The following is a 23,140-nucleotide window of genomic DNA, read 5'->3' on the forward strand; positions in this document are numbered from 1 at the left end:
CCTCAGCTCCACACAGATGTTATCCAGATTGATCAATCAACACCCAGAATCCCTCTGGCAACAGTGACTATTTCAGAGATGGGCACATGACCTAATCAGAGTCAGTCAGGGCCAATCTAGACATCCGTTCACGTAACCATAAAGTGAGCCCTCTTTTCCACTGGGCAGGTGTAGGGTGAAGCTGCTACTGTTCATGAAGAGAAAGACTGTGGGAAAATGGGCCCACATGGAGTAAACCATGCCAAGAGATGAAAAGGGTCCTGAGAATATCACTGGGCCCCTGGACCAAGGAATACTTGAATTGTGTTTTTTAATCATATGTGTGCCATGAGGCTGTAAGTTTCTAGTGGTAATATCCACCTACTTATATCTCTTGTTCTAGCCAAAGACCTTCTCCAACTCTTTCTCCAGAGTGCTAGGGGAATAAACTTTCTAATAGCCAATCATATCAGGTCATTCTTCTAAAATTCTTCAATGGCTCCTCGTTGTCCTAACTCAAGCAGCTCATTGTGTTTACTAAGACCCCATGCAAAGCGTACATCCTTTGCTAAGTGTTTTAGTATAAGGCTGTCATTGGGCTTCCCTGGCGGCGCAGTGGTTAAGAATCCGCCTGCCAACGCAGGGGACACGGGTTCGAGCCCTAGTCTGAGAAGATCCCACATGCCACGGAGCAACTAAGCCCGTGCGCCACAACTACAGAGCCTGTGCTCTAGAGCCCACAAGCCACAACTACTGAGCCCACGTGCCACAACTACTGAAGCCCGCGTGCCTAGAGCCTGTGCTCCGCAACAAGAGAAGACACCGCAATGAGAAGCCCACGCGCTGCAACTAAGAGTAGCCCCCGCTCGCCTCAACTAAAGAAAGCCCGCGTGCACCAACGAAGACCCAACGCAGCCAAAAATAAATAAATACTAAATAAAAATAAAGTTCCCTTAAAAAAAATATATATATATATATAGATATAAGGCTGTCATAGAGTTGGTTGTTGCCCTCAGAGAGCTAAAGCATAGTGGGGAAAGCAGTATTAAAAACAATAGTCACAAAGTAGGACATAAAAATTCAGTATGTTACTACATCATATAATGGGGGTTAGGAGAGACCTGAAAGATATCCATGAAAAAGTGATATTCAGGCCAAGACCTGAAGAAGGAGTGGGCAGTAGCTAGGCAAAGAGAGGGTAAGAGCATTTCAAGCTAAGGGAACCGAAGCCATGCAAAGTCCGTGGGGCAAGAAGAAACTTGGCAGATTCTAAGGATTAAGAGGAGTCAGGGACGGCAGGCGCAGGAAACAGGGAGCACGGTCCTGAGGGAGATGAAGTGGTAAGCATGACAGTAGTAACAGGGATGTAAGATCTTAAGTTCAGAATTGACTTAAGAATCATTGAGCTTATAGGTGGTAAACTTGTGGATATGGATATATCTGACAAGGGAGAAAAGGAAGAAGCATGAGAAAAAAAAGAATCTAGGGCTGAACCCTGAGAAACTGCAATATTTAATGGTGAGTTAGAGGCAAGAAAGTCTGAAAGATAAAGTGAGATAGAGAACCAGGGAAGTGGGGCCCCATGGAATAAAGCCCGAACTCTTCAGCACGCACACAGCATGCACACTCCCCAGCAAATCAGCCTATGGAACAGGTCACTCTGACCTTAGCCAAATATGATAAACATTTGCAACCTCTTCTTTCTATTCGCTCATGAGGTATCCTCTACCTGAAATCTTTGCCCCAGCCACGAACAACATGTTTTATTTGGCAAATTCCTACTTATCATTTGGCCCCAGTTCCCACAGCACTTCCTCCAGAAAGTCTCCCCTGACTGCCCATGGCTTTATAATGTGCCCCTCTTAGAGCTCTTACTTTGTCATGTTCTACTTGAATATCTTTCTCCTCAACTGCACTAGTAAGCTCCTTTAAGGAAAAGCTACATGTACTCACCATTCGACATGATATCCCAGGGACCTAGCCCAAGCCAATGTATGGCTTAATAAAGATCTTTGGAACAAATGAACTTTGTACCCCTGCAAAGCCTACCAAAATGTTTTGCACATAACAGGTACTCAATACGTATTTGTAAATTTTAATTTAAAAATCTCTTCTGTCACAAAGTATATGATTGATTAAATTTTAATGCTCAGGAAATTAAAATTCTTCTCAAAGAGCAACAGATATACAATTTTTCTTATAAATAATCCTAGGTAAGAATTGACTTAATATTGCCATTAGCAGGCAGTTCTGAGTTTTGAAGTCATTGAGGCAGCTGTGAAGTCATATGAAAAAGGCTATGAAAATACACTGCCAAAATCAGGTGCAAGTGTCTGAGCTCTCACTTCAATTCCTTCATTTTTTGGTTAACACATGTGGTTCATGAAGATCCCAAGATCTCTTTGGAATCTCAGTGTTTCCCATGATTGCATCTGGGTAGGCTATTGTTTTTAAGTTTGTGCCTTCAGTGCCTTCAGACAAATCTCAGTGCCAGGCAATTGCTGAGATGCTAAGAAATGCCGTCCACCATGCTGCTGTGGCTAACACTGACTGGGTCAAACACTGGTGGGTGCTCTTGCCAAAAGCAACATGAAGACAACCAGTCCTGAGAGGAAAAGAAGATCCGACCCTGGGGCTGCTCCTTCATGCAGAGCAGTGATGAGCTGCCATTTCAGGGCCCTCAGGGGCCACTGCTCATTCCACGCCAGGAAACAGGGGGTTGGGAATGACCTGGTGGCCACGGGACAGGTTCCCGAGACTTCCTGACTACCCCATGCTTTCTTACAATAAATGCCCATCACCTGGGGTAACAGAAGCATGCCTCTTATTTTTCATGCTCTAGTTTTTATATCAGAGGAATTAACAAACGAAAATCTGGAGACATTCTGAAGTCTAAGCCGAATTCAAGAAGAGGGCAAGAATAGAGCAAGAGGTAAAGTTGGGGAAAATGAAAAAGATACCTAACCAATTAGAAATGCCATTAATCTCTTCAGTTGATTTTGCTGCAAATTTGAAAGAAATAAGTTGCCAAGAACTGAGACACATAAATTTAGAAGGCCGAGGCTAACTTAAATTTCTGGAATAAGTGCATGTACTCATTTTTTAAATTAATAACACCTGTTAGGAGAAAAACAATACTTTTGTTTGAGCTCCATTTCAAACTCTTCTTCTTAAAAAAATAATCTCATTTAATGCTGACATTTGTCCAAAATACACATTCATCTACGAACGATAAAAATTTATTTTGGTTGATCTTCCACAGTAGTAAGTCCCTGTCATCTCTCAGATTTATTCAGTACTTATGAAAAATTCCTTACACTACTGATGGGGAGCCTTTGTTAAAAAAATCTCATTTTTATTTCTATTCATTTCTCCTTGAAATATATGAAAAAGGGAAAGATAATCTAAGCCTTAACTCTCTAGTAGAGTTGAATATGCCAAAAATGTTACTATACTAAACCTTCCTGTTTAAGAAAAAAAGTCAGGTCATAAGTAAAGATATTGATAGAAGACTAGTACGGATTAAAACTAAGGTACAAACTTTTGTGATCATGTATAAAAACCAAATGGCAGGGCTGCTCTTAAGAATCATTAGAGTAGGGGCTTCTCTGGTGGCGCAGTGGTTGAGAATCTGCCTGCCAATTCAGGGGACACGGGTTCGAACCCTGGTCTGGGAAGATCCCACATGCCGCGGAGCAACTAGGCCCGTGAGCCACAATTACTGAGCCTGCGCGTCTGGAGCCTGTGCTCGGCAACGAGAGGCCGCGATAGTGAGAGGCCCACGCACCGCGATGAAGAGCGGCCCCCACTTGCCGCAACTGGAGAAAGCCCTCGCACAGAAACGAAGACCCAACACAGCCAAAAATAAATAAATAAATAATTCGTTAATCTTATTAAAAAAAAAAAAAAGAATCATTAGAGTAAAATAGTGGTATCCTGTTTCCTCTACATACTGAAAGGTAAAAAGAGATCTGAAGGTCATATAATCATGCTATTTAATAAAGGGATATTATAAATTCCCAGTTCAGTGGCCCAGATCCCCACCTTGCTATATAAAGTAAAAAATAGGGTAAGAAGAATTCATATCAATTGATCCACGAGATCATTTGCAATTGTATGCCAGCAGGAAGAAATCCTGCCTGGACCCTAAAGAAGAATAGGAACTTTCTTTGTCTCATCAATGAGCAGACACACTTGATTAGCAAGAAAGACATGCATTGATAAGATCTGTCTATAACATCCCACCAGCAGGAACAGAGCGAGCTCCCAAGGACAGCCAACAGTGTACACACAGGCTGTGTTGAGGAAGCCCTCAGTGTCACTGTAATCCTGACAATCAGAGCAACCTTGGCCTTTAGAGTGGTTTACAGCTTCAAAAACTGTGCCGGGAGCATATGGCATCTAGCAATGAAAATGTAATATAAAGACACAGTAGTAGCCCCTGCAGAGAATATGCTGGAATGTGGGTGGAGCAGATCTCTGTTTTGGCTGACATCCTTATCAAGGCAGTTTATATACTTTATACCTCAACTCCCTTAGGCTGCCCGCCATAAAAAGTAAGTGGAGGCAAGAGATTAAAAAATTAACATAACTCATTTTGAAAGCAGTAGACACAACAATGTTGAAATACACAGAGCAAGAAATGGTTAACTTTTCAGAAAAGAAGTTTGAGGCCCCTAAAGCCAAGGGACTGAAAGAGATGAACTATTTAAAATATAAGACAAAGGCCATTTCTGAAAACACAGAGCTTGAATTTGAAAATCAATTCAATATGTATTGCTTTCTCCCCAAAGTACACATAGTATTCATCTGCTATAATCCCCGGAAATTCTGATTCTCAGAACAGATTATGTGGAAAGCTTCAGGAAAGCACTGGGCAGAGGCTAAGCGGTCAGCCTTTCTCCTCCTTCCTGCAGACCCAAGAAAGTGATGGAATGGGATGCCTCATTCCTTTCCAAACTGGGTTCATCCTAGAATATGAGAAAAAAAAGTCAGGGTTGTCATCTGGTCATTTGGCAATGCCACAGAGCAGAAAGGGGCATTGGACCCATTGATAAGTAACTAGCTACTTAATCGCTTATCCTTTGTTTCTTCAGAGAAGAAAGGAGGCAAAATGGGATAATTATTCAGCAGGTAAAAAACGAGCACAGATTAAGCATAACTATATGAGCAAGAATCCATAGGATGAAGTGAGAGACTTCTTTTTAGAAAAAGAAGAAAGAAAGAGCAAAAGAGAAGGAAAAAGACGGTTGGGCGTGGTTATCTTCGGTGTCAAAGTCTCTATTTGGGGAGAATTTAAATTTGATTTTTAGATTAACTACATTTAAATATCACATTTAATATTTAATTAAATATTAATTCTTATTAATTAATATTTAATTTAAAATAATTTAAACACCATTATTTAAATACCAAGATCTTACCACAATGAAAAGTACATAACTTTTCAACAGAAAAATAAATGCATTTATTATATCTATTAATTATATATGTTGTTTATATATAATTAATAGAAAATAAGAAACAAGGCCCATAGAAATTTGATTTCAACCAGGTCCCAAAGTAAAGCTTATTTCTACCACTCTTTAAAATTTTACCATCCAAGTACAGTAAGATTATAAAGCTATCTTTTAATGTTTCAGATTTTTTTCTCCATTATTTTTAACAGATAGGCAATGTACCTAAATCAGTGAAATATTTTTATATAGAGGTCAGAGCAGCCCTGGATTTTTATGTTCTTCTAAATAAGGAATGTAGTCTCCTAAGATAAGAAGAGACAGTCTTAGATGTTTTGAATTAAGCAACTCAATATGTTCCCTTGAAGGGAAATGGCAAATAATATATTCATTATTACTTATTCCAAACCTCTAACAAAATGTTATATTTAAAAACAAAGACTGTTCCCAAAGATCCTAACAGCCCAAGAAAAGCTGTTGCTTCCATATTGCTATCCTTCATTATTTTGCTCGCTGTCAAATATTTATTAAGAGCAAAACAGTACATAGTTTAGAGAAATCAGGTCGTAGGGAGTCAAATTATCTCCATTGAAAGAGATATTCAACTACATATTTTATTTGAGCATTAGCAGTACATGTTCATTAACTCAAAATAGATATTGTCACCAATATCAGAATTACAGGAATTGATTGACATAAACAGGTCCATTTCATATCCATGTGGCCCCTTTCAACTTTTTTCTTTTTTTTTTAGCAGAAATGCTTTTTTTTGTTTGTTTATTTATTTATTTATTTATTTATGGCTGTGTTGGGTCTTCGTTTCTGTGCGAGGGCTTTCTCTAGTTGCGGCAAGCGGGGGCCACTCTTCATCGCGGTGCGCGGGCCTCTCACTGTCACGGCCTCTCTTGTTGCGGAGCACAGGCTCCAGACACGCAGGCTCAGTAATTGTGGCTCACGGGCCCAGCTGCTCCACGGCATGTGGGATCTTCCCAGACCAGGGCTCGAACACGTGTCCCCTGCATTAGCAGGCAGATTCTCAACCACTGCGCCACCAGGGAAGCCCCCCCTTTCAACTTTATTCCCTATAATCCTTTCCTTATTCTCTAACTCTGACCATATATTTTCTCAGTTTCTTGAAATAGCTATGCTCCTTCCTGACACAGGGCCTTTGCATCTACTACTGCTGCCTAGAATACTGTCCACCCACCTCCTACTTCTTATCCCTCAGATAAACCATTCATTCTGTGGGGGAGTTTTCAATGCTACTCCCAGTTTAGGTCCAGGCCCTTTGTTTCACGTATGCATATGTGCAACTACATAATTATTATCCATAAGCTTCTACTACTCAGCATGCTGCATGACACCAGGAATAATGTCAATATGTGCTTCCCATGTGTGTCCCCAGCAGTCAGCATGGGGCCTGGCACAGTGTAAATATCCCTTTAGGGACGACTGACACCGTCATGAATGGCCCTATAGGAGACAATATTAGGGATTCCAAAACAGTAGCTTGGAAACCTCACAGGATTGAAAAACCTCTAGGGAAGAAAGGACACACACAGGACCAAAGAGAAAACGTAGGCAAGTTTTCAAGAAATCTACGGACTGAACAAAGGTAGATAAGGTGACTTCTCTGGCCCATTTTAAGTCTGGGACTCTGAGAATTCAAAAAAAAAAAAAAAAAAAAGAACATCTGCATGGAACAAGTACCATGAGCAAAAATACTGAGGACTGAAGAGGCAAAAAATACACATGGAACAGCACACAGACCAGTCTCCTGAGATGAGAGGGACTGAGTTATAAGGAAGAGGTGAGGAAGCACAGGTGCACAGGTGCTGGAAGGTCTGTGGAAGAAGCATCTTTGCCCAGCACTGCTAGACACTGGTTTCCATCAGTGCAAACGAGCAAGGAGGCCACCCCAAGAGGGGATCCTTTTTAAGATACACAAATTATAAAGTAGCTTTTTTCAATGGTTGGAAATAAAGAATTAAATTTTAAAAAGACAGTTTTACCAGAATAAGATTATAAAGTGATTAAGAGAATAATGATAAATAACTACATGGTGAGCTAATCATTTAGGAACAAGTTCGGCTCTAAGTAATAGAAAAATCTACCCAACAATGGCTTATTAATCCAATTAAAGGTTTGGTTTTTTTTCTCATATTTGAAACCAGAGGCGGATAGCTCAGGGTCTGGTGAGGCAGTTCCATCAAGTGACCACGGATCCAGGCTCTTTCCACAATCCTCAAGGTCACAAGATGAATCATCCCCACACCACCTCTGTAAAAACTCTGGACTTGTACACATTTGTAGGTCTTTACATTTCAGCAGGAACATTAGAGGGCATGCGGGGATAAAGAGATTAACTAATTCAGAGTTAAAGGACCTGTGAGGCTGGGGATCCATACAGATCTTCTGAAAGTTCTGCATGAATTCAAAATGCAAAGATGAAGCTTTATGCTGTATGAATTCATTTCCCATCCAGCATCAGGCCCACGAGGCCCAGTGTGGCCTTGCTACTGGAAATGCCCCAAACCTGGCACGGCAGGGGATTTAGCACTGTCCCACCTGACTGTCTGGCTCAATGACACTGCCAAATCATGCCACGTCTAGGCTTCCAACCAAGAGACGAAAGCCGGTCTGCAGGCAAAGGGGGGCCCAGATAGCCTCCTTGAAGCCCCTGTGCTCTACTCTGTTCTTGACCCTCTCTGCTTCTCAGGCCAAGAGCCGGGCAGCCTGCGCCTTCCTTGGGCTTTCTTTCTCCCTAGAGGATAGCAAGAAAGATCCTAACTCAAGCGGGTGTTCAATTTTATAAAGCAAGAAATCAGAAGCCCTTTCAGTGTGCTCTTACATGGTAAAAAAAAAGGCAGAAGAAACAGCTCTAACTTCATTATAAAAGAAAGCAAACATTAAAAACTAAGCCTAAAAATATCCCAAACCATGGACGCACACATATACATATGTATATATTCATGTTATTTTAGGACCTAAATCCAATACGAATAATAAAGAGGGTCAAATCACAAATCCCACTCTAACATTTCCAGTGACTTCATCAAAGGAGCGTTCTCTGAAGCCTCAGTGTTTTTAAAACTCATGTAATTCCTGTGAAGATGCCAGTGCTGACTAATTCACCTTTGAAGTTTAAAAAAAAAAACCCTTCACAAGTGCTAATGCTTATTCATATTCAAAGCAGAAAACCACTGGTCATGTTTATGTTGGACACAATGTTATTCCAGTATCTCATTTCAGTTTTTCAGCAGTCGTTTGTTCCCAGAATAACCATAGGACATGCCTAAGTGAAAAAGTTAATAACTGTTTCACACAGTGAGAAAGAAGGACAAGTTGGGGAGTGGTGAAGGGAGAAGTGTTTAGAAGAGAGGGGAAAACACGAGGAGAGGAAAGAGAACATTTATCAGAGTCCAGGACACATCAGACTTTTTATTGTTAATTCTTGAGCTGTCTGGCATCAACTGAAGCACTTTTAGGAACTACCTTGTTTCACTGATTTTTAAAAGCACATCTTCTCACATTTAACTTCTCTGTAACTTAGATGTAACTTACCATCAATGGTATGTCATAATTTAATTGGAAGCATATAAGATAATGATGCTTCTTGTAATTTAAGGTGCCATAGAAGCAATGAAATATGCTATATTCATTCTTTCTGGTACATCTGGGGGGTATTATTTTATGAACTTACCATGCAAACTATCACTTTCTAGATCTAACATTCCCGTACTGTGATAGCACTAGGAATAACTGATTTATATCCATTTTTGTAATTTTACCTTTCCCTCACTTTTCTAAATATTTATTTTATATCAGTGCAAAGCATGTGTATCAGTGTAAAACATGTATATTCCTGTAAAAGAAATGGAATCAATACTGTTAGAATCGTAAAATACTAAAGGTTAGGACTCTTAGAAAACATCTCCTGAAACCTTCTCATTCTACAAGTGAAGAAGCTGAGACTGAAGAGGATCTGACTTGCCGGGGGATCTCCAGCTGGTCACTGGCAGAACCAGCCAGGGAACCCCATCTCTGGGCTCCTACCTGATCCTGTTCTTTTCCACTCTGCTTACCTAATTTTCATGCTGCTTTAGGCTGCTGCTTCGACACAACATCTTGCATAAAAGCATTAGATAACTAAAAACCCAAATATAAAGTTGCATGTATGTCCCAAAGCACCCAGCTTTTTGAATGTCAAAAAAGGTTATTCTTTGTGTTTCACTTTTTTTAGCACAACTTGCCAGAAAAATTGCATATACAGAAACAGCCAGCAGAGGGAGTCTTTATTTCTCAGTGCAAATAGAGAAAGAAAACAATGCTTTGAAAATTACAACTTTAACATTGTTAACCCTATAGAGGTACTGCTTAAAATAGTTGCAAGCTTCTAAAAAAATTTAAATCTATTTTTAAACATTCTTAACTATTTGAAGTTTTAAGATAAATTATGTCTACATCTTTAATAAGAAGGGTTGGGGATGGGTTGGGGTGGTATATATATAGTCACTTCAGGTGGTATATAATATAAAGTCCCCTTTCCTGCAACTCAAGCTGGAGATCCTCCTTGGCATTTAGAATGGTGATGTCAAAATTTTTCTTCAAATCCTGATAGAACCACTCAAACTAATTTGACTTCTAAAACTATAAAATAATATTCCTGATATTTCACAAATACAACTGAATGTATATGCCCAAATATGCAGGCCCAATTAGGAGGCCATCAAGAATATAGGACAATGCTGTTTAGCCAAAATGGTTTTTTAATTGCTCTTTTGAAACTGTCTTAAGAGAGAGCATTTTTAATATCATACAGGGGTAGAAAATCTTTATCTTTCAGGGGGTTTAATACCCGAAATATCTGAAATAACCAAAAGTCTTACTTCTTTTTTTCTGCCAAAAGAGATTCTTATTTTCTAGATTTGGCTTAGGGTGCTGGGGTACAGCCAGGAGAGCCAGCCATAAGACTGCTCCCCCCAAGCAAGAGTCTTAGACTGTTAATCAGTCCAGCTATTTTTAATCTGCCTTCATTGCCAAACGTGGACCAGACACTGTAGTTTGCAAACTAATATGAGACATGGTCCTCCTTCTCATGGAGGTTCAGTCCAGGTGCTTGTGGCGATGGTACACTCCAGAATCTGCTCTGGGATCAGATCCTACACCATTAGCTTATCAATGATGAGTCTCAGATTCCTCATCCTGTAAAATGGGCAAAATGATGGCAAACTGATAGCACTCAATTCATAATAGTGACTATTATTATAAATTTTTTAAAGCAAAATTAGTAAGTCCCAAGAGATTCCTATTGAGCTCCAAGGAACTCTGACATATGGTTTACTCACTATATCTTTGAGGTAAGACTGGAGTGTACAACGAGGAAAAAATAGCTAGGAAGGCAACAGACAGACTGGTAAAAAAAAAAAGGTGAGATTTGTCTGATGAGTAGACTATAGGTGAAAGGCAAGGGCATTGCAGCTGCGCAATGGAGCGCAGCTCTGCAGCACGTGTGTGCCCATCAATTCTGACAGGCAGCCCCTGTGCCGGGCGGGGCCCACCTGGGCTCAGTCCTGACTTGTCATTCATTAGCACTGTGCTTTGGGTAAGATACTTAACTTCTCCAGGGCTCACTTTTCTCATCCCAGCCTGGGTTTGTCCACCAATCTTGTAGGGTTCTTATGAGGATTAAAGAGAGTGTAATCAGCGCTGAACACAGTATAGCTGTTTTTATTTCTACTGGTGTGGAGGGCAGGGAGTGCTCAAAATTGCTCACAGGAACAAGCTGGGAGGGAGGGAGGGGGCGGAGACAGAGCTCATGAAAAAGCAAGGTGGACCAGCTGAGGTGGGCCCTGAGTGCACAGCTTCTTACCACAAGGTATGCAATCCAGGAAAAAGGAAATGAATGCCACAGAGACACAAATGCAGAGATGGAAATGCCAAATGACAGGTCAGTATCAAAAAAGCCCAATTTTGTTTTTTCAAAAATTGTGTTTATTCAATGAATAGTAATTATATCCCAACTTTGTACATTCTCAGTGCTGGGCACTTGAGTCTAATGATGATCAAAGATGACAGAGCCCCTACCATCATATAGCTCACATTCCAGTAATGTCACCTCTGTCTACTGAAACAATGTCTTAACACTAGGTACAACTGTACCTCTTTCAAATATGTGAGCCAGAAGTCCCTGCCTGATATTCCCTAGGAGAGTGAAAGAAGTAATCCAACCACCTATCTTATTCTATTTAAATCTACATTCCCAGATTTTTTTTAAAAATATTTATCAGCATATAGTAGTTGCATTAATTTTTTTTTAATTCAAATTAGAGTCTGTATACAGAAAGTGAGCTGAGGGAACAAGAATTTGAGAGGCATACTGTCTTTCGTTCCCTGGCTACATTGTATCAAGGACAACTACTTTTTGTTTGACTCATTTGCTACAAGAAAACTTTTGGATAACTATCAATACTTAAAAGGATAGAGCCCCCCCCCAAAAAAAAAATTTAAATCACGGTAATAGGGAGATTTTAAACTGTTTATGAAACTAGTAAAACACGCCATTCCCCAGATGAGGGGAAAAAAAAGAAATTCACATTTGTTGAGCTTCTACTACGTGTCAAGTACTTCTAAATATTTATCCTATTTAATCCTCACAACTGTTCTGTGAGGAAGCATCAATATCCACAAAACAGAGAAACTGAATTTTTGAAAGGTTTAAAAGAAGACACCTAAAGTCACAACACTGATCAGTGACAGAGCTGAGCTCACACTCAGGGTTTCCTGGCTAAAACACACAAACAATCTCCACTACAGCACACTTTGTAAAAACTCATTTTTAGGGAAAGGAAACATTTTGTGAAAACACAAAATCCATTCATCTATGTGGTACCCTTCCTGGGTGAATATGCAACTATGTTATCCTGTATAAAAATTAAAAGGGCAGAAGAAAGATCAAGGTTTAGGGAGAATGAGAGCTCCAGGTTAACAGCAATAACAGTACTCAGTACCACTTCACAACCACTTTCCAAGCAAGCCAGCCATCTAAACTCAGGTCACCATCTATGCACTCCATTACCCTCCCCTACACAGGAAATCTGCTCTCTCCCCACTTACTACACCTTCTACTATCTCCAATCAAGCAATAGAATACATTTGTTCAAAAAGCATAACTATATTCTATACCTGGCAAGACAATAAGAAAAATCCAAGAGACAAACATTTTCTGCATGCCTAATACGCTGGAGTCACTTGCAGTGGAGACAGCTAGTTCCCCACCAAAAGCCATCCTCCCCATTTCCTAATTCTGATGAGAAGGGCAGTGCGTGGAGGTCAAGGCCCACATTTCCTGGCTTCCCTTGGATCCAGACCACGTGACACGATCCTAGCCAGTAAGATATGATCAGAAGCTCCTGGTTATTCCCCAGTGGCACGTTAATAACTGGCAGAACTAGCCCGTATGCCCTTGGTTCTTCCCATTTTGTATGCCAGGAATGTGAGCCGGATGACTAGCGATCTGCATTTATCTTTCCATAAAAGGAAAAGGGACCCACACTAAGGAAGATACAATAGAAAGCAAGAAGGAGCTTGGTTGCCTGAGGACATTGCTGGACGGCTACATTAGCTTGGGACCAATTCTTCTTGTAAAGTGAAAGAAAAATAAATCTCTCCCCTGTTTAATATGCTGTCATTTGAGTTTTCCGGTTACATGAAATTAAATTCAGCCTGTAACTGACAAAGCACTTTATTTAAAGGGTCTTTCCCTTTAAAAATGTAAAATCTAGTTGTAAGACAAAATACAACAAATTTTGAAAACCAAATAATGCAAGATATATAAAACATACACAAGGTCCATAGAGAAAACTAAAGTCAAATATGAAAAGCCAGAAAGCTTAAGATACACACCTAAGGAGAGCTAATAAGACTTAAATATCATAAAAGGTAATAACAAAATTGATGTCACATGGCAGTAGTTACTCCATTGAGAAATGAGTAATAAAGGTGCATCCATTGACACCCGAGTCAAGACACCATTAAGACGGATGTAATAAGAAACAGTCTTAGAAGGTTTCAGGATGGTACCACAGCCTGAGCTGGGACACAGACAATAACAGGATCCTGGAGTTGTCCACAGGTCATGGAGCACAAAACTGGGTGCAGAAGTACAGAGGGACAAACAGCAAACCCTGTTTGGAGCACAAGGAGAAAAACGATGTGCTGGAGTGGAGGCTTCATATGAAGCTGAGGAAACCCCTGTGCATCCAGGCCGCGAAGCACAGCGAATGCTACATTCGCTTGGACTGATTTTGTATGTATTTAAAAGCTTCTGGGCAAAATAGTGATATAATGATGATCTATATTCTTTCATTCTTTACAAAATTGTTTTTAGAAATTCACAGCAATAATTCTAATTGTATGAGGAGGGAAATGAATATAACAAACTATTCTCTTGTATAGATGGGGAATTGGATCTTTTGATAAATGGCATTGCTCCATATTATACTCATGAATTTTGGATTTTCAAATGATTTGAATCTTATAAAAAATATATTCCAAAAAGTATTCCTTTTTTTCTCTGAGATTCTGGAAGACACGTTAGAATTTTGTGTGCCTATGAAAGTCTCTCATAATTGTAGTATGGCTAAAGAATGTAGAAATGCTTGGAAACAATATGCAGAACAATTTTAATCTGACAGAGGTAGAAACCTTCCTACCCACAGAATCAGAATACGGGCATCTGGCCTTCAGACCTTCCAACCTTTATATAAAAAGAATGTGAATTTTATATTGCACTTAGTATAAGCCTTACAATGCTTGAGTTTTTGTTAACTCTCTGGGACCTTAAAATAGTTTCTTGATGTAATGAACCCAATTAGAGCGCTGGGTAAAATTGTCTTTCCATCTCTCTCTCTCTTACTCTCTCCCTCTCTCCCTCTCTCTCTCTCTCTCTCTCTCTCTCTCACACACACACACACACACACACACACACTTTGTTGCTTACAATTGCTGTCTGAATAAAACGTTTTCTACACTAGAGCATATGGGAGTTGGTGGAGGTGCAGAGGAAGATGAAAAGATTTGCCTAAGCTAATTCCAGACTAGAAGTTGAATGGCCGTTATACACACCATAAGGCAATTTCATTAACATATTAATTTCAGGCGGTAACACATATCTAATAAGAGAAACACAGTGGAAGTCACAAGACCTAGATTCTATTTCTAGCTTTGCCATTGACTTCTGGGTGACCTTCCGTAAGTCACTCAACATCCAAGAGACTCAGTCTTCTCATTTGAAAAAAAAAAGGCATAACCTAGTAGTTATCTGAGAAAAATGCTATGAAGTGAAGAACTCATTCAGAACACTTGATGAGGCTACGATCGTTTCTGAGAGAGATGATGAAACTTTCTTCACTGGAACCTTGATTACCAGAATCAAGGAAATTGGATCCTGATAGAATTAGAAAAAGTCAAAAATTTCTTTCCAATTTACTTGATAGAGAGTCCACTGAACTACTCTGTTCCTCAAAGATCAAAGTATATTTGATGTGCTACAAAAAAGACCCATACCATGTTAAGAGCCGTGTTTAAAGTTCAAGTTCCCAACCAATCTCAGGCGACCTTATGCCCACTTAGATCAGATATACTTGCTGATAAGAAAATTACTCCCTAGCACTATTAAGCATTTTCAGAAATGCCCTCAGCCTTTCAAATGATTAGGATTCCAGCTGACAAATTATTTTGCAAGAACCACTCGTTCAGGATGAGCCAACTCTATGCCAAACCTGTGGGAAAAGCACCTACGTTCTTTGGAAAATGAGAAGCTGCCCCCAAAATACTGAGAAATGCTTGTATTAATTTGTATCATCTTAAATTATGGTGCATATAGAAAACAAGTTAATTACAAGTGTGGAATAATTTCCTATCTTAGAAAAAAAAGGCATGGTGTAACCAGAGCAGATGGGTATTTTTTAGTCAGAAAAACACCCAGTTCCTAAAATAAGAGATACTAAGATTTTCAGAACAGTCTTATCAACAATGGGTCCTCTGGGGATTAAACTGTCGGGAGAAAGAAATAGCATTAAGTATTTTCAGCAAATGATGTGCTAAATTATACGAACATTTAATATGTGTACCAACTGGAAAGGAATAACATGGACTTGGGCTTAGGGAATTTTGACTTATGTTAATTATTATAATAGAAACCTGACTAGAAGCTTATTATAAAAGAACCAAGAGAAATCACAATGATGTATCCATTGGCAGCTCAGGCCTAACATCAATTATAATCACAGCTTTGCAGAGTAATCTTGTTTTGCTACTTACCAACCAGTGCTGGATGTTATTTTCTAGCTAAGTTTTACTCATACAAATTTCCTCTAGATTAACTGCTCCAAATCCTTGAAAATGATAGCATCTTCTTCTAATGTTTTATACTCTAATAAGAAATGGTTTAAATACTTTATTATAATTATGAAAATTCAAAATATATTATTTGGGTCACAGAATTATAGACACAAATAAGACTGAAGAGAGCATTTAATGAAAATCTCTCCACTATTATATTATAGGTGAGAAAGTAGTGACTCAGAGAGTTTAAATGACTTGCCCAAGATCACACAGCTAGGAAATGGAGAATCCAGGTGGCATGCTTTCCACCACACCAACATGTTGTGCAAAAAAACCACATGATGAAAATTTCTTGGTTAATCCAAACTGCAGTATTAACTGGATAAAGACGAATCCAAACATAAGGATATAGATTTGATATACGCTATTATACTTTTTCACATTGCCAGTGACTCAGGTAATCTATATGGTCATTATTAATGTACTACTAAGTCTAAATCAAAATAAAGACTCCAGCTCAAAGCAAAATATTTTAAATTAAATTTGCTTAAGATGAAAGAAAGACATCAAGAAAGATAAGAACAAATGTTGGCAAAATTATCATATACTGTTTTACTGCCAAGTAAAATGTCCCTGGTGAATAAGTAGTCAACTGGATAAGAAAATAAATTAAAAACCTAAAAATTAAAAACAATAAAAAGAGACACTTCTTTTAAAAGACACCCTAATTGTAAGATGTGTCATTTTCAAATAAATTAAACCATGACCTTTGACTTAATGAAATACACTAATAGTTAACCATTAAAAGTCAGGTACAGAAATAAACATTACAGTTTCTAGTGTCACCAAAACCATTCAGAAAGCACAGTGTCAAAATGTGTTTTGGTGCTTTTTTTTTTCTATACAACAGATCTGATTCTTTAAGGATTTCAATACATGGTTCTTATTTGGTGTATTTACAAGAGAAGTTTAGTATATTCAGCTTTACTTAAATGCTACATTACATGGTGTATTTATTACCTTATAAAATACGATGTGGCAAGTAAGACATAGAAATAAACTTTACAAAAAACTAATAGACAAAATATTTTCACACACAGGATTGACTGCATTAATAATTAACAGAAAGGCTTTTCACAAGGGAACTTAATGGAAAGTTTTTCTTAAGCAAGTAAGCAGAAACTCAATAGAAATGGGTAGAAAACCAGAGGAAAATAAACTGGTGCCATATGTTTTAAACAGTAAAACAATTATATAGTCCATTCAACAATGAAGATGGATGTATTATGAATTATAGTGAAACAAAGAATCTGCTCCTTAGTAAACAAATATAAAACATAATAGCTAGCAGATTGCCTATTGAACTAAAGGCAAAGAGGCCTGAAGTTACAGTAGAAGGGAAAAAAAAAAAGAAAAATCTTCAATACAGTCTCTATCACAATGCCCTGAAATCGAGACCAAACTACTTTCACATGAAGCTTTTTTTACTACAGAGATGTTCTGGCCCAGCTTTTTTTTAATAGTCTAATTTCAATAATCTATCCTTTAATCACCTATAGCCTCAATGAATTATAGCCTCTCTCAGGATATGTAACGAAAGTTTCCAACACATTAATAAACACAGTAACAGGAAATTAAAAAACGGCAAGAAAAAGAAAAGAAAAAAAGCAAAAGTCACATACCCTTTTCTGTAGAACTATGGGCGTTATTGCAGGCAGAGTGACTCTTCTTGCACTCAAACTCATGCCTGCTCTTCTCAGAGTGATCCCCTCCCGCAGATCATGGGCGAAATGAAAGAAATCTTGTACAGTTACTCCTTGGGAATCTCGGGGCTCAGTGCAAAGAAACAACTAGGAAAGTAATAAATGTCACTCTGCTTATGTGATTCCAATCTACCAAAGCCAATTAAGGATGGCTGTGGGACAGGACAAGGCAGCAACCAATCAAAGCCCAGAAAACTCTGCCTTTGTCCTTGGAAACACATTCTGATACTTTTGTTTATGATATTTAAAGAACCAGATTAACAGCCATCTAGTTCACTTAACTTTTTTTTCCAAAACAGTGCAATTCAATGCCATTCTTTGTTGACTAGGCAGTTATGTCTTTACTTTACTAAAACATTTCAACATATGGCAGATAAGAAACTGTTTACATTGGTCTATTTAAAGTGTATAAATATGCAGATGCACTAAATTTACTTATGCTACTCATAAAAGTGATAAATGGGTAGATTGAAACATATTATATGAGGCACAAAAAATAATCCTGAAGTTAGAATTGGTCCAAAAGTGTTAAACTTTACAAGTCATAATAAAAGGATTTTAATATATATTTATGTATTTCGTCTCCCAAACAGCTAAAATTTCTGTATTATGGACCTTTTAGCTATCCTTGAAGCTACACACTTAACTATTCCTGTTAAATATTACCTTAACAATCAACCTAAATAATACTGTTAGATATAAATGGGGCATTAAACTACAACATATGAATTGCAAATGCTAATGTTTTTTAAAAGCACAGATCTGTGTAATTGAGCATATTTCATTCAACTCAAAGCATTTAAATAATCATGCTCAAAGCATTCTAAAAATTTTAACAACCATTTTGCCTTTTTTCTTACAATAACTAAAAAATGTATTCCAGTATTTTCGAGGGTTGGAGAAGGGTCCATTTCTGGTTAATGAGAAAATTTTCAATAATGTCTAAATAAAGAGTAAGAGAAACACAAAAATGACAAAAAGTATTGCAATATTAAAACTAATCTGAGTTTTTATATTATAAAATCCCTTTGGACCGATTCCTTAACAAGCACCTACTCAGTGCTCTTCAACCAGGACACAGAGAATGACATGCTGCATTCAGCATGAGGGGAGCTCCCTGCCACTTCTAGATCACAAAGTGGTTGTCGTAGTAACAGGGCAAAATGGGAGATTCTCGGCAACTCAGATACAAACTTTCCATTTCATTATCTAGACTGCTACTGGGCAGAGTTCATTTGGGTGTGGTTTATATGCATGGTGATCTCATATTCCTCAAAAGAAAAAAAGAGACACTACAAACTCTAGGGCTCCCTACTTTGAATTTCAAAACCTACACAGCTCGCTCACAATGGCAGCTGGGGGGTAATTCACTTAATAAAAAAGTCACAGACAGGGCTTCACTGGTGGCGCAGTGGTTGGGAGTCTGCCTGCTAATGCAGGGGACGCGGGTTCGGGCCCTGGTCTGGGAAGATCCCACATGCCACGGAGCAACTGGGCCCGTGAGCCACAATTGCCGAGCCTGCGCGTCTGGAGCCTGTTCTCCGCAACAAGAGAGGCCGCGATAGTGTGGGGCCCGCGCACCGCGATGAAGAGTGGCCCTCGCTTGCCGCGACTGGAGAGAGCCCTCGCACAGAGACGAAGACCCAGCACAGACAAAAGTAAATAAATAAAATTAAATTAAATTAAAAAAAAAAATAAAAGAGAGCATCATGTAATGGCAATTCTATAAATCTGGGTTTAAAAAAAAAAAAGTCACAGACAGATCTAATTTGTGGGCATTCATTTTATTCTTATCCTACTAGGTTTATCATGGTCTTTTAAAACAAAACTACCAACAAAAATCTACTAATACTGGGAGGGGAGTCACCATTTGTGAAGGAAAAGATTTTGGTTTAACCTTGAGTCACTGTTTTGGCAGGCACACAATAACAAAGCCCATGGTTACTACATAATTTCAGTTTATTATCTACAATTTTTCTTTCTTCTTTTCTCAATTTAGGCTTGAATATTACAAAGAAGTGTTATCTCTGGTCTCAGAAAGGGTTCCACCATAATCAAAGCAATTCATGCCACTAAATCATGAGGCAAAGAACCCACTATGTGCCAGGCAGTGTGTTAGGTGATAAGTACATGCTAATGAGTAAGATATGGTCACTGCCTCATAGTGGAATAGAGATACTCATTTTTAAATTAAAAATCACATTCAGTAAAGGGCTGAGTCTCATTGTGATTAAATGCCAAGTACCAGGGGTGCACCAAGGTAGAAGAAACTACACATCAGAGGTGAGATCACGGCAGGCTTCAAGGAGGAAATGACATTTGCTTTGAAAAGTGATTAAGAGAAAAGAATACGCAGAACTTGATAACTGATGGAGATACAGAGTGAGGTTCTCAAAGCCGACTGCAAGTTTTGAAGTCTAGGCGAATGGGGAGTCAGAGATGCTGTTTTACATCACATGATAGAGCTTTTTAAACACTAAGATGAATCCTTCAAGTCAAAACAATGTCCAGGCTCTATATTCACTACAGTGTATCATACCTGTCCTTAAAAAATATTCTACAGACAATGAACTGCTGAAGTATGATAGGTCATCTCTTTGGAACTCTTGAAAGTTGAAGTTTATAAATTTTCAGTGAAAACCATGAAGAGCGAAATGTGGCATTTTGTGACTCTATGTTGCCAAAAAGGTCTTTGAAAATAACTCACATACACTTTTCACAGTCAGCAGGCTGAAAGACTAATGAGACGACACTCACACTTAATAACAGGCAGAGTCTCATTTTTCAGCGATCTTTTCCACGTGTTCCTAGTGACTGTGCTTTATCTCGCTTCCTAGTTATTGTAGACACTGATTCAAAATTTAACTTTAGCCCATGTTTTTTTTTTTTTTTACCATTATTATAAATGGCTTGCACCACTCACTAACCTTGTCACCTGAGCCTTAACTTCTTCAGCTGCTGCTAAATGGGGATAAAAAGCTATGGCCAACAATTTGGGGATTGCTATGAGGATCAAGGATATCAGTTTTGTGTACGGTCTGGAAGAGACCAAGGCAGGTGATGAGAAATACTCCGTGAAATGCTCCTGCAGAGGACTGGGCCTAAGATGCATTCTCCTTAGACTGTGTCACAGATCATTATTTCCAAATTAAATTTTGATATAACAGGGTTGCAAACAATATAGCAAGGTCAACAATGAAATACTATAGAATAGCACTGTACATTATTTTGTTCTTTGCTCAACACTTTGATAGAACAAGAGTGAATTTTGTCACTCAAAATATGCATATCAAAGTTTCAATGTGAATTAAGAATAACACAAAAAATAATATATAATAAGTATTATGATGATAATTAATAATATTTAAGTGAGCACCCAGTATGAGCCAGGCATTGAGCTAGTTTTCATTGAATCCTCATGACAACTCTATGAAGCAGGTACTAGCTATTCAATAGATGAGGAAACTGAGGCCAGAAGAGCAGACGGCTAAAAATGGTCTCAGATACAAGTATATATTGCAAAAACTTATCCAAGTCCACGAAGTACATAAGTCAATCAGCCAAGGCGAACACCACATCTGGCCCTCTCCAAGATACCCTACTATTCTACTCTACAATATTCTCTCCCACATTGTACTATATAATTTGATGTAGTATTAGCATAAAATGTCATCTTCATACCACCCTTGTTTCTGATGTACCTAAGCATTTGTTTTACTAACTCACCTAATAAATAAGCGTTGAGGGCCTTAGTACGTGTAAAGTACTATGCTATTTGCTATGGGGAATTCAAAGTTGATAACTCCTGCGTATCAGAGGAGCTGACACATGGCAACATGTCAACACTTGGTCAAAGCAGTGTACAAGGTGGAATCTGGGCAGAAGAATGCAACATAAGCACCAGCCAACGTCTAGGTTCCAAGCCTGCCTTTCAGACCTCTTCTCCCACTCAACATCAACAAAAGCTCCTTGGAGCTCCCTGAAGCGCGTTCGAATTCCACCTCTTTTTTCATAATGTTCACTCTCTAAAACCCACAAATCTTTTAAGGCCCAAGACCAGTCCCACCTCTTCTGAAAGTTTCACTGATCTCTCATCCTTCAAGCATCTCTCCTTTTTTTTTCCTTTTCTTTCTTTCTTTCTTTTTTTTTTGCACATATTACTTTAGAATTGAGAGGTAGAAAAGGAGGGAGCGACAACAAACACAGAGTGCCTGTCAAGTGTTAGGCACTTTACACATGGTATTTCATTTTATTCTAACAAACCTGTAAAGCAGGCATCATTTGTTCCCATTTTACAGATTCAAACCATATCTATTTTTTCCAGACTATCTCTTTATCCTTCATCATATACCAGTTTAGTCAAGCTTCAGCTACTGTTTTCTATGTGTGAGAACCTTACACCATTTAGAATGTAGGCTCCCTGAAAGTAGGGACATGTGTAATTTCCCTTTAACCATCCCTCTGTCACCCCAAGTGGCTTTATACATGGGGAAAAAATGCTATAAGGCACAAGAATGCTTCTTGATTACTAATTCCTACAAATACTTCTTCAGCCAACCAATCGACCAGTCTCCTGCTTTACACAAAACACAACTTGGTTTGCCCCTCCATTTTCCTCCTGTATATTGTGCTATTGTGCTACCCATTTGGCGTAGCTCTTTGCCCCCCCCATATTCATTAACTCCCCCAAAGATAAAGATCAAAATTGACCCCTCCAAGAAGTCATTCCTCCATCTAAATTATATCATTCCTTGTTTTGTACTTTTTTTTTTAGGACTTAAACTTTTCCATTTCTCATACCTTTCTCTGCACACACTAATACACTGCTTTGATAACTAATAAATCCTTTCATAGGCCCCAGCTGTTTGCCTAAGGAGACTATAATCCTTAAGTGTGGGACCTAGGATTTCATCTCCTGTGCTGCTCCCAGAATACCTAGCAGGATGCTCTCTGTACACAGTAGGCATCATGTTCACTCACAATTAATGTGGAAAGACTAGTCACTCCGGTTACATGGTGGACAAGCCCCCTTTCTCGTCTTAACAGTTGCTAGCCTTATGATTTATTCTGAACAAAAGCACACAGTCTTCTTCACAGGATCATTTGGATATTCTTTTGCTATCTGACGTAGTTCTGTTAGTGGTCAGTAGTGTCGACACTAAATTTAACTGTTGTCCTAAGAACACCGGTTTTAGAAAAATCTTAAAATATTTGGTTATAGCATTTAATAGCAATAAACAGTCTAGATCTTTAGACACAAACTCAGTACCTCTAGTTCTATCAGCTCATATTACTCAAAGACCTTTTGCTTCTCTAGGTATACACAGGGCATCATTCTTTACACTTGATGGGCCTGATCTGATCTTCCTCTATCCTATTTCTCCCCCTCTACTCTGACAGTTCCTTCCTTCCATCAAAAATGTCTAGGATTTCTTTTTTTTCATATTTATTTATTTAATTAATTTATTTGGTGGCGCTAGGTCTTAGTTGCGGCAGGCGAGCTCCTTAGCTGTGGCTCGAGGGCTCCTTAGTTGCGGCATGCAAACTTTTAGTTGGGGCATGCGTGTGGGATCTAGTTCCCTGACCAGGGATTGA

General features: G+C 38.7%; 1 protein-coding gene across 2 annotated transcripts in view; it reads right to left on the minus strand.

Annotated features, from left to right (window-relative positions):
* Positions 1 to 23,140, minus strand: part of GRB14 (growth factor receptor bound protein 14) — a 132,989-nt gene that overhangs the window by 50,704 nt on the left and 59,145 nt on the right. Inside the window, exon 1 of one of the 2 annotated variants that reach the window (XM_061200821.1) lies at positions 17,465 to 17,646. The exons of the other annotated variant lie outside the window; for it this stretch is intronic. Within the exon in view, the coding sequence (XP_061056804.1) occupies positions 17,465 to 17,527 (63 nt within the window). The 5' untranslated portion in view covers positions 17,528 to 17,646. Of the gene's footprint in view, positions 1 to 17,464; positions 17,647 to 23,140 lie in introns of those variants that run through there. 2 annotated transcript variants of the gene reach the window in all.

This window comes from Eubalaena glacialis, chromosome 1 (assembly GCF_028564815.1).
Source record: "Eubalaena glacialis isolate mEubGla1 chromosome 1, mEubGla1.1.hap2.+ XY, whole genome shotgun sequence".
In the NCBI taxonomy this organism is placed as follows: Eukaryota; Metazoa; Chordata; class Mammalia; order Artiodactyla; family Balaenidae; genus Eubalaena; species Eubalaena glacialis.